At 52.6% G+C, this 11,929-nt stretch overlaps 1 protein-coding gene across 1 annotated transcript; it reads left to right on the plus strand.

The window, feature by feature from the left end:
- The first annotated feature begins 574 nt into the window (after positions 1–574).
- On the plus strand, positions 575–11,929 carry HDAC1 (histone deacetylase 1). The gene is made up of 14 exons (XM_050326405.1): positions 575–690; positions 3,445–3,557; positions 3,740–3,857; positions 4,602–4,676; positions 5,835–5,973; positions 6,453–6,594; positions 7,235–7,327; positions 7,618–7,726; positions 7,822–7,962; positions 8,185–8,293; positions 8,395–8,525; positions 9,149–9,295; positions 9,384–9,432; positions 9,737–11,929. The coding sequence occupies exons 1-14, from the start codon at positions 642–644 to the stop codon at positions 9,762–9,764; spliced, it is 1,443 nt and encodes a 480-aa protein (XP_050182362.1). The 5' UTR covers positions 575–641; the 3' UTR covers positions 9,765–11,929.

An 11,929-nucleotide genomic window follows, 5' to 3' on the forward strand; every position in this document is an offset into this window, starting at 1 on the left:
CACCAAGTGAGGGCAGGAACCCCCCAACAGCGATGGCTGTGGCACCCCTTGGCCATGGGATGCTCGTTCTTCTTCCCCCCTGCCCGGCATTTACATTCCCCCATTTTGGGGGAAATAAAGGCCTTTCCAGCAGCGAGGCCAGGCTGCCATGGGAGGGGGTGCAGGGGGTGATGCCCACCAGGGATGGACCCCACTGGGTGACACCCACCAGTGACGAATCCCACTCTCACCAACCCACCCTGGTGGGGGGTGCTGGACCCCCTCACACCCTCCTGACCCCCATGAGACCCTCCCCCAGCTCCATCCACATGGGACAATCCAGCTCGGGCGGACCTGCTGGACCTCCCCAGACCCCCTTTTACCCCTTTGAGACCCCTCCGCTTCCCCCTAAGGTGGGCGCTGCACGCTGCTTGGGGGCTCGCATCCCCGTCCCCCGATGGTTCACCCCACCTGCCCCCCCATCCCGCAGTGGTACGGCCCAGGTACCGCCTAACCTGCTGGGCGGTGCTGCGGCCTCGCCATTGGCCGGCGGGCGGGGCCGGCGCGCGCCGATTGGGCGGGGCGGCCGGGGGCGGGGCCGCGGCAGGCGGGGTTGGGTGCGCGGGGCGGCGGCGGCGGCGGGCGCTGAGGGAGGCAGGAAAATGGCGCTGACGCAGGGGACGAAGCGCAAAGTCTGCTACTACTACGATGGTGAGGGCAGAGGGGCGGGAGGAGAGGGGGCAGGAGGGGTGAGGGAGGCGATGGGGGTGGGGCTGAGGGGGCAGTGGGGGTCGCCGGGGGGTGATGGGGTCACTGGGGTGGGGGGTGGGGTTTACTGGGGGTAATGGGGGTCACGGGGGTAAAGGGGTGACTGGCGAGGTAATGGGGTCACTGGGAGGGCGTTTGGGGTCGCTGGGGGCAGTGGGGTCACTGGGGGTATTGGGGACGCAGGTGAGGGGTTGGGGATGGGAGGTCATTGGGGGATGCTCTGGAGGGGTAAGTGTTGGGGTGGGGGCTCACTGGGAAACGTGGTAGGAGGGGTCGTGGGGTCGCTGGGGGGGGATGCAGGGAGGGAGATCGGGGTCTCTGAGGGCGGGGGGGGCAATAGGGATGTGGGTCAGGGTGCCAAGAGGGACCAAACCCAAAGGGTCTGGGGGCCAGGGAGGCTGTGGATGTCTGCAGGGAGCTCCCGTGGCCAGGAGCATCCCTTAGCTCTGGCTCTGGATGGTGCTGGGTCGTGGAGGGGCTCGCTTTGGTCCTGAGGCTTTGGGGGTGTGTAGAGCATCCCTTTGGAGCAGGGAATAACGGGGTGTTGGGGGGCTACCCAGATCCCTCATCCACCCCACGGGCTGGGGGAGAAATCCCAATCCTGCCACCCCTGTGCCTTCACAGCCCCCTCCCCTTTGGGGATGGGCAGGCTCACTTTTTTTTATAGGCTCTGCTCCCCCGGTGTGAGGGGTGTTGTGCAATTCTCCTGTTTCATTGTGGTTTTGGGGCTGAAATCAAATAAAAGCTGCTTTTCCCCCTACGTGGCCGTGCCCCAGTGGAAGGGGGCTGTGCCAGGCGTGTGGGGAGGGGCTTTGCTGCTCTGAAAAAGTCAAATGTGAGCTTTGCAACCTGCTCTGGGTCACTGAGTCAGTGCCTTTGGAAGGGCAGGGCAAGGAAGAGGCAGGATTAGAGCTGTGGGTGAAGGGAAATCGAGCCCAGTTTCACCACTCAGCCTTCCAGAAGTGCAAGGAGGGGGAGCTTTTGGGCCCTAAAACGCCTGGTTTGAACTCTCAAAGAGTGCCAGAGTGGCACTCTGGTGTCCAAAGGGTGTTTTTTGGAGGGACTTGTGTAACTCCAGCAGGTGAGGAGGTGTCTGTGGAGTCCACAGCCTCCTAATCTGCTCTGACACTCGTCCAGGGCTCCACAGGTTTCCTGGTGGGATGTGCCAGCAGAGGGAACGGCCTCTGGAGGTCAGGGTTGGCCCAGGGCATTTCACTGACAGCCTGAGGTGAAGATGATGCTGATTTATTTTTTTTTTTTAAAAGCTTCAGGAAGTTTTGCGGTTGTATTTTCCATCTAGGGGCTCAAACATCTCCTCTCAAGTTCCCCCGAGCTTGATTTGGGGATAATTTCAGGGACATGTTTGACTGTAGGGATGGTTACCCTGGTCAAATACCTTCCTAGATTTCAGAAAATTGAGTTATTTCCAGTAAAGAGATGTGTTTTACTGGGAAACAGTTCTGCTTTCTGAAGCTGTGCTGGAAGAACACGAGGCCCTGTAGCCCCAGAGCCAGGTAAAATTCCAGCAGCAGAGTCCTCCAGGCGTGGGATCTGCACCATTTGCATCCCCTTTGGCTGAAAACGGATCCACGTCCACGGGAGGGGAAAGCTCCTCCAGTGCTGTGGGGAAGGAACGTTGAGCTGGGTGGTGAAATATTAATTCTCCCAACTGAGTCACCAGCCAGGCTGGATTGAGCCTCCTGCTTCCTGAAGGGATCGGGAGTTGTACAACCCCACGGACGACTCGGTCTGGTTTCCCAGGAAAAGGAGGCTCGGGGAGATGTTCCTGCTGCTGCCTGAGCGTCCCCTGCTCCTGGCAGCGTTTGATCTGTGCCTGCTGCAGCCAAATCAGGCAGGAGGCACCCATCTGAAAGTGAAATTTCTGTGCATTTCAGGAAAATGAGTTCCCTGGGAAAGGAAGGAGGGGGGAAAAAAAACCCCACCACAACCCAACCATTTAGCGGCGGGGGGAGGGAAGTGTGAGCTCAGCTTTGGCTGGGCAGGAGGAAATCCCTGGGGGGAGATGAACTTGCAGGAAGGTGACTTTGTTGCCCTGGTGTCCACTGGGGGTGGCTGGGAAGGCCTGGGATTTCTGTGGAGGATTTCAAGGAATAAAAAAAAAAAAAAGGGTGGAAAGAGTTGAGAAGGTGTCGAACCAGGGCTGGGCTGCTGGCAGAGGTACCTGCCCTGGGCCTCATTTCACTGGGACAAGGAGTAAGAAAGTGAGGCAGAGGCTGTTCCCTGGGCTGAGGCGCTGTCTGAGCTGGGATTAAACTCCCATGGCCCGTGTGGATCCTGCTCAGGGAAACCTGGGAGTCCTGGAGAGTGAGGGGTTTTGGTGTGCTGAGTCAGCACAGCTGCCCAAAACTCCTCTGGTCCAGGCCTGGGGCTCCCAGAACCGTGGAGTGATTTGGGGTGGAAGGGACTTTGAAGGTGATCTCATTCCAACGCCCTGCCACGGGCAGGACACCTCCTACGTGCACAGGGTGATGTTTGTGGCTCAGTCTCTGCCTGGATTGCCTTCTCCAGAACTGGCATTAAAAACTCCTCACCCAAAATTTCCACTTGAGTCCAGGATAAACTTCTCTGGATCCCTGGAGATATCCCCATGCAAAGAAGAGGGGTCACCCCATCCCCTCTGAAGGACAAATGAATGACACATGACCTGCTGTAACAAACCCCCTTTTCTGCTCCCAGGTGACGTTGGGAACTACTATTATGGCCAGGGACATCCCATGAAACCCCACAGGATCCGGATGACCCACAACCTGCTGCTGAACTACGGCCTCTACAGGAAGATGGAGATCTATGTGAGTCCTGGGGCTTGGTCATCCAGGAAAAATAGTTGGGAAAGGTCACAGCTCGACGTGTCAGGTGTTAATTGTGGAGCTTCAGGCTGGTCGATGAGCCAGAGGAAAGTTAAAAAAAAAAACAAAAAAGCCCAAAAAACTAAACAGTTGTGCTGATGCATTTCTGGTTTCTTTCCTCGCAGCGTCCTCACAAGGCGAACGCAGAGGAGATGACCAAGTACCACAGCGATGACTACATCAAGTTCCTGAGGTCCATCCGCCCGGACAACATGTCTGAGTACAGCAAGCAGATGCAGAGATGTGAGTTGGGGCTGCAGGTCCCTGCCAAGGTTACAAAATAACCCCCCACGGATCTGGGGAATCCCAGGCCCGTCGTGGAGGTTTGGGGTAAAAAAAAAAAAAAGAGCAGGAAGAACCACGGGAAGTTGTTCTTCTCCTCATTTCCCTGTTGATTTTTGTGGTAGATCAGTCATTTTAAAGATGGCTTTAGGAGCCAGAGGTGGCTGAACTGCCCCATTCATGAGCTGCATGGATTTTGTGCTTATCTTCAACCAGAGGTGGGAAAGAGTTGGGCAAATCAAACAAACAAGCTAAAAAAAAAAGCCCCTTCTCCTCAGTTGTCTCCCAAACCTGCAGGAACTCTGGAGGGTTCTCAGGGCAGTGGCAGTTTGGAAGGGGTTGAGATCCACGTTAATACCTGGCAGCTTTGTGTCAGGATGGTTTATTGTGAGCTGGTGTCTTGTCCTAACCCCTCCAGCCCACGGAAAGACTCTTTAATGGTGATTTTAAGGTGACAGGGACCTGGTTTTGGTCTCCCTGGATTAGGCACAAATCTGCTCCTGGTTTATTTTTATTTTTATTTTTAATAGTGGAAGTGGTTACAGCAGAAATTTGTCAAGGGTAGAACTGCAGTTCAGCTGAGAACCTAAAAACTGTCTGATGTTGGTCACTCACCCGCTTTGCCTTTCTAATCCGAGTGGTGGTATAAGCTTGGCATCTTTTTTTGTGGGTTTACCTTACTGATTGTTTTATTTTCCTCTCTAGTTAACGTTGGGGAGGACTGCCCTGTGTTTGATGGGCTGTTTGAGTTCTGTCAGCTCTCTGCTGGAGGCTCTGTTGGTAAGATCACAAGTCCTGTGCTCTCTCTCCCCTTTAAAAAGCAGATGTATTTCGTGGGGCTCTGTCCAGGGAACACGTTGTTGTAGGGGGTGGTGGGGGAGCTCTGTGAACCTATTTCTGATTTCCCTAATAATTAGATCCAGATTTCTCCCTTTGTGAGCCCCAAGCTTTGCATGTTGATGGATCCCTCTCCGTTTTAGTCTGGGTTTCCTCACTCGAGTACGTGAAGGGCTCTTTAAGTGGTGTAACAGCATCACCAGTGGTAGGAGTTAAACCAAAACCACAGCAAACAGGATTTAATTTAAAAAAAAAAAAAATCAGTGTGAGCTGCTTTATATTTAAAAAACCCCAAACTGTTAAAACCTTGCAGTGGGCAGGCACAACCTGGAAAGCAAAGAAACGGGGTTGCTTTATCTGTCGGCTACAACAAGAGCACGAGCAAGGAGCTGGGGGGTTTCAGTGAGCTCCCTCAAAGCTGGAGCCTTGAAATGCTCTCACAGTTTCCACGTGCTTTGCTGCAGGCAGGGCAGGTGTTGGGGAACTGTTACTGAGGGCTTTGTGGCTGCTACATCACAGTGACACCTCTGAGTCTGTGTTTCCTGTAAGGTGGTGCAGCAGCACCACAGCCCTGGCTGCAGCCTGGCTTTGGAGGAGCTCTGTGCCCTCTGGTCCTGTAGATTCCACGGGACAGGTGGTTTGCTTTGGTCCTGGGAGACTTGCACAGCAGAGTTCATGAAGGGGGCTGAGGGAAGGCTCAGCATTTGCCTAAATGCACATTCACCTGAAGAGGTGCTGGATAAAACCTTTCACTGAAGCCTTCTGTATTGGGGCACTGAGAAATCCAGAGTGCGTTCAGTGGGACCCCAGCTGGCGCTTGTTTGGGCAGGTTGTTTGCTCTGAGGCAAAAATGGGAGGCAGTGAGAGTGTGCAGATAGAGCAGAACCCGCATTTCCCCTTCTCTTCCCCCTTCTCTTCCCCCTTCCCCTCTCATTCCCCCTTTCCCCTCCCTTCCTTTGCCCTGTCAGTGGACACGTGCAGTGTTTGACCCTCATGCTCTGTGTGGGACCCAAACCCCCCGTGTGAGCAGTGCTGTGGGAAGGGCCTGTCCCTGCCACGGGCCCTTTGCTCTCATTTCTTACCTTCTCTAACTGTTTTTAGCCAGTGCAGTGAAGCTGAACAAGCAGCAGACAGACATTGCAGTGAACTGGGCAGGAGGCCTCCACCACGCCAAGAAGTCGGAGGCCTCTGGCTTCTGCTACGTCAACGACATCGTCCTGGCCATCCTGGAGCTCCTGAAGTAAGGGCAGCACCGTCCACCCCTCTGTCTGTGCCTCCTGCTGCACCTCCTCCTTCCCAGCCCTTTCTTTCTGTTGCCTTTTTGAAGCTGTGTTTTCCTAGGAGGGCTGAATCAGCTCTTGGGATGTCTGTGTCCAAGCACTGTGCAGGAAGCAGAGGCTTCTGGAGTGTTTGTGCTGATGCTCTTTGTGCCCTCCCTCTGCCACCCACCCCGGAAAAGAGGCCACAGCTGGAACATTGTGACAGCTCCTGGCTCAGGGCAAACCTCAGTGGGAGGCTTGGGCATAAAAATGCACTTTGTTGGCTGAATCTGAGTAAACTGAGCTGGGTCTGCCCTCAGCAGCAAAAGCCACTTTATTTTCCTCTGTGGCCTCTGCAGCTCTTCTCCTTGTAGAGCCTGGGAACCAGCCCCAGGTTCCTTGTTCTCGTTTTCTCTGCTGGATAAATGGAATATCCTGACTCCTTTCTGCCCTCTCTCAGGTATCACCAGAGGGTGCTGTACATTGACATCGACATTCACCACGGGGATGGTGTGGAGGAGGCCTTTTACACCACGGACCGTGTCATGACCGTGTCCTTCCACAAGTACGGGGAATACTTCCCAGGAACGGGGGACCTGCGGGTGAGACTGAAGGCCTGGCTGAAAATGACCCTGGAATTTGCCCCTTTTCCATCCCCTGGGTGTTCCTGCCCTCAGAGTGACACCCTTCTCCTGAGGGCAGAGGTGTAGGTTCAGCTGGTGGAGTGGGAGCTTTGTGCCTGTGGTCACGTATTGAACCCAGGTAGATCCAGGTGCCCCTCTGTGACTTCTGGCATTTCCATGCCCCTTTTCTCAGGGATGAAGGGTTCTTTACCTCTTTTTATGTGCTTTTTAAGTGGAATTACATTTTTCTGATGTGAATTCTCCTGCCTTTCACCCTTGAGTTGTGTTTTTCCAGCCCTGCCTGGAGTTTGCTGCTGATGCAGCTGCAGCATTTTTATCCTGGTGCAGCCACTGTGCACCAGGAATGAATTAATTATTTTTAACAAGTTATTTTTAATGAGACACCTGGGTATGAGAGTGATAATAGAAATGAAAATATATATAAATATAATTTTAAAGGTAGTGACGTGGTCAGCCCAGACCGGCACTGCGGGCTGGGCTTGACATTGGGATTGCACTGCTGGAATTCCAGGCTTCCCCTCCCTGGTTTGGAGCACAGTTTCTGGTGTTCCAGTTGCACTTCTGGTGAGCTGTGGCCTCTCCTCTCTCACTCCAACAGGACATTGGAGCAGGCAAAGGCAAGTACTATGCTGTGAACTACCCCCTCCGGGACGGCATCGACGACGAGTCCTACGAAGCCATCTTCAAGCCCGTGAGTGAACTCATCCTTGCTGAGTGGGTCCCACTTTGTCCCTGGAGCCATTCTTCGGGCAGGCTGGTGGAGTTTTTCCATGCTGAGGCTCAGCAGGGGCTCTATTCCCCCCGAACAATCGCGGCCTGTCCGGGAGCTCCGGCGTGTGAGAGCCCCAGTGTTCCAGGACAGGGGAGTCGGCAGCTGTGGGAGCACCAGGGATGTCTTCGTGGCCCTGACTGGCGTGGGTGTCACTGTGTCTGCTGTGACAGTGTCCTGTGCACGCGTGTGACAAGGGGGTTGTTGTTTAGGTGATCTCCAAAGTCATGGAGACGTTCCAGCCGAGCGCTGTTGTCCTGCAGTGCGGGTCGGATTCCCTGTCCGGGGACAGGCTGGGCTGCTTCAACCTCACCATCAAAGGTAGGAGCACACAGTGCCTGTGCTGAGATTCCATGGAAAAGTGTGTTCTTATGCCATGAGTGTGACCTTCTCCCCCCACACTGGTCTTGCTGCAGGTCATGCCAAGTGTGTGGAGTTTGTGAAAAGCTTTAACTTGCCCATGCTGATGCTGGGAGGGGGTGGCTACACCATCCGGAACGTGGCCAGGTGCTGGACCTATGAGACTGCCGTGGCTTTGGACACCGAAATTCCCAATGGTAATCCTCCCCTGCAGCCTTTGAACAAGGCTGAGGGCCAGTGATGCTCTGGAACAGCTCAGGGAAGAGGTGTTGCTGGGGGAGAGGCAGGAACCCCAAGATTGCTTTTGCTGCCTCTTGGTTGTTTCTGTGGGAGAGCTTTTGGCTGCCCTGGTTTGCTGTAGCTGTTCCTGTTTCATTCTGGTGGTAGCTTGGTGTTTATTCCTGTTCATCTGCCCGCAGAGCTCCCATATAATGACTATTTTGAGTACTTTGGGCCAGACTTCAAGCTCCACATCAGCCCCTCCAACATGACCAACCAGAACACCAACGAGTACCTCGAGAAGATCAAGTAAGTGGCTGCTCCCCCTGGGGAACTGGCCCTTCCCTGGGACCTCCAGGGCCCTGGGAGGCCCCTGCTGACCGAGGTGTTCCTTCCCTGGGCGGCTCCAGGCAGCGCCTCTTCGAGAACCTGCGCATGCTCCCCCACGCCCCCGGGGTGCAGATGCAGCCCATTCCCGAGGATGCTGTGCAGGAGGACAGCGGAGATGAAGAGGAAGATGACCCCGAGAAACGCATCTCAAGTACGTGCTCGTGTCTGGCTGGGTGCCAAAGAGGAGGAGGAGGAGGATGTGGGATTTAGATCTGCCCGGTTCTGGAGTCTCGCTTTGACTCCACTCCCACCTCCCTGGGTGGTTTTCTGGGATGAAGCACTGGTGCTGAGCACTGCAGGTGCTGGTGGATTTCCTTTGCCAGATGATTTCTGTAGTGGAGAAGCTCCAGACTTTAATGTGAGAGCTCAGGCAGTTCCTGTGACGTAGGTGCTGGGACAGAACCCTGTCAGGTGTGATGCCAGAAGTGTCTTGCGCGGTGAAAATGGTGGTTTGTGGCCAGATTGGCCTTCAGGATCTGGCAGACAGATTTCTCAGTGGGAGGCTGGTTAACCTGCTTATGCTGTCAAGTCTAGACATCACACTGTACCTAATCCAAGTTGTCCATGTGATCTTGGATCCCAGGCATGAGCAGTGAGGAGGGACGAGTTAAAAAGTGCAGCAGGTACAGAGATAAAGTGTTTTTATCGTGGCCTAATCCTGACTTAGGGGGCTCCTCAGCTCACTCCAGTGAGTGGATGTGCCCAGAGAATTAGTGCCTGCAGCCTCCTGACTTGTCAGTCTGCTCCCCCAACCTGTGTCCCCTTCACACTCAGTCCGCAATTCCAACAAGAGGATATCCTGCGACGAGGAATTCTCTGACTCTGAGGACGAAGGGGAAGGAGGGCGCAAAAACGTCGCCAACTTCAAGAAAGCCAAGCGTGTGAAGGCAGAGGAGGAGAAGGAGGAGGAGGAGAAAAAAGGTGAGCAGCAGAGCTGGCACCTGGTGGGTGTTCCTGGCTGATGCTTTCCCCAATGCACTGCTGGGTGCGTGTCTTTTTTTTTTCCTAGACGAGAAGGAAGAGGAAAAAGCGAAAGAGGAGAAAGCAGAACCCAAAGGGTGAGTCTGGGGGCTGCTGGGAGGGTTGATGTGGCAGCTTGGGTGGCTTTGTGGCGGGTTCTTGACAGGCAGAAGTTGGCAGGTGTTGAGCAGCCCGCCTGATGAAACGCTGGGAGCGCCTTCTCGGGGCTCAGAGATAAAAACGCTGCTTAAAAATCATCAAAATCGAAACGCTGCACCTTCGTTCAGCAGCACGTTATGAATGTTCAGCTGAAGATGGGCCAGATAAGCAGCACTTTTTAGAGCCTTGAGCACAGCTCAAGCTGCCTGTTTAAACCAGATCCTTCCCTTCTTGCTTCCCCAGGGCGAAGGAAGAGCCAAAATCCACCTGAGCTGGACGGGCCTGTCCGTGCGTAGTTTGTCGTAGGTTTTTAGCTCCCGGGTTGCCTCCTATTCCACAGGATTTATATTTTATATATGTTTCTGTATATATTTCTATATAATTGTATAAATGACTTGAGGACTGTAAATTATTCCTTGCTGCACTCCTTGCTGGGAGCAGAGGGGAGGATTCTGCGGAGCAGCCAGACCTGCACTGCCCAGATTTGGTGACTGGGAAGTTTCACTCTTTGCCTTCCACTGCCTCCTTCGTGTGTCTCTAAACAAAACAACAACAAAAAAAAATCACTTCCTTTACTCTCTCCTCTGAAATAACCTTGGAAAAGAATAATTTAAGTAGAAGTAGTGTCTGCATTTCAGGTTAGGTGGAAAGATGGCCATGAATTCTTTTATTGTTTGTTTGTTTGTTTTCTTCTTTTTTTTTTTTTTTTTTGGTGGTGTTTTATGGGAGAATCCGAGTTCCCAAACGAAGCCTGTGAGAGACTATTCCTTTGGTCTTCAGTTTGATTCCACTGTGGCAAGTTAACTGCGAGCTGGTGCCACTTCTCAGGGTCAAATAGTGCAGTTCTTGAATAGAGTTGGTTCCTCCCCGCAGCAGAAACTTGTGGAAAGAGATGAAGCAGCTTAAAAACAACCTGAAAAGTGTGGGATTTTTTTTTTCTTATTTTTATTTTTAGTGAATCAGCCCCAGAGCCCAGATCTGGAAAATCACCCATGTGTGGTGCCTCAGTTTTCCGAGATCTGGCAGAGCCAGGGAGTGTGGCAGCAATTAAGCACCTCGAGGAAGGGATGGAGCTTTTATACCTGCTTTTTTCTATACCTCTGCCCCTCTTTGTGGAGGGGGAGAAGTGAGTTACTACCCCTTTGGCTTTGCTTTTCCTGCTTTTCTGCCCTCAGCTCCCAGCACTGATCCGTGTCCTGGGCTGGAACCACTGCAGAAATCCCCAATCCCTCTCAAGCCCAGCCCCCAGCCTGGCTGAGAACTTCACTCCATGTGTTGTCACCAACTGAAATACTATCATTTTTATTTTTTTTTTTTTGACCTGAAGTTACAAACGTTTTCAAATTGAATTTTCCTCCCGAGGCCAGTAAATACGAACAACCTTTTTTTTTTCTTTTCTTTTCTTTTTTTGTCTGTTGCCTTCCTGAGGGAACAGCAGATGGGGCTCTGAACGCTCTTACAGCTCCTTCTTTTCCTCCTCCCACACATTATCTCACCCCCCGAAGGTCTTTTGTGACCAGCTCTGCCCTTTCTTCAGCATCTCCTTTTGTACAGCTGATCATTAGCTGAGCTTTTTGGGTGGAAAAACTCCCTGGACAAGTTGGGTTTTCAGGCACTTCTGACTCACTGCTCTCCTTCCTCAGGGGGATTCCTCCGGCCCTCAGGGGGAATCTGGGACCTCCCCAAGGGTTTCAACTCTAATAATGCTGCTAAAACTTAACACAGGTTATTTTTCAAAGGGTTTATTTTTTTAAAAATGCTTCTTTTTTTTTTTTTCCCACCCCCCCATCCTCCCCCCCTTTTTTTTTTTTCCACCGTGACATTTTTTTTTTAGTCTCTTTGGATCTGGGTGCCGTGTCACTCCTGCTCTTCAGTGTTTGTGTGTGGAGAGAGAGAGAGATCAGTGTAAACTTTGTGTCTGGGGGAGGGAGGGCAGGGGAGGGGAAATATATTGTGGTTTTTTAAAGATGCGTTTATTTTGAATTTTGAGAATCTTTTTAATAAAACTGGTACATTTCTATGGTTGGTGTGAGTCTGGCCTGCTTTCTGCTCAGAGGGGACACTTCCAGGGAGGGGGCTGAGAATCAATTCATTCTCAGAGCCACTGCTGGATGTGATGGAGATCCCAACAAAAAATTCCACACGTAACAATATTTGGGAAGAGAGCTGAGTGTTTAATCCCGTCCACCAAAACGTTTTGGTTTAGAATCTACTCATTGAAAAATCAGTTTCTTTTGTAAATGTCCGATAAATGTTTGGGGTTTTTATTTTCCCTTGGATTTTACAAAATAATTGGGATTTTTCTATGGGAAAGGCGACTCAAAATACCACAATTTTGGGGGGTTTATTTGCTCACAGCTTCAACTGAGGGTCACTGGGGTGAGTTTTTCTGTCCCAAATTCCAGCTGGTTTCTCCTCCAGCAGCATCCCTGCTGC

The sequence above is a fragment of the Myiozetetes cayanensis genome, unplaced genomic scaffold (assembly GCF_022539395.1).
Source record: "Myiozetetes cayanensis isolate MyiCay16 unplaced genomic scaffold, myiCay2020 scf31, whole genome shotgun sequence".
Taxonomy (NCBI): domain Eukaryota; kingdom Metazoa; phylum Chordata; class Aves; order Passeriformes; family Tyrannidae; genus Myiozetetes; species Myiozetetes cayanensis.

What these genes read in the sequence shown, in the direction of transcription:
- HDAC1 (XM_050326405.1), top strand. Translation starts at nt 642, where the DNA reads ATGGCGCTGACGCAGGGGACGAAGCGCAAAGTCTGCTACTACTACGAT. An exon ending in AGTCTGCTACTACTACGATG is followed by an intron (nt 691 to 3,444) that starts GTGAGGGCAGAG and finishes TTCTGCTCCCAG; the next exon opens with GTGACGTTGGGAACTACTAT. An exon ending in ACAGGAAGATGGAGATCTAT is followed by an intron (nt 3,558 to 3,739) that starts GTGAGTCCTGGG and finishes CTTTCCTCGCAG; the next exon opens with CGTCCTCACAAGGCGAACGC.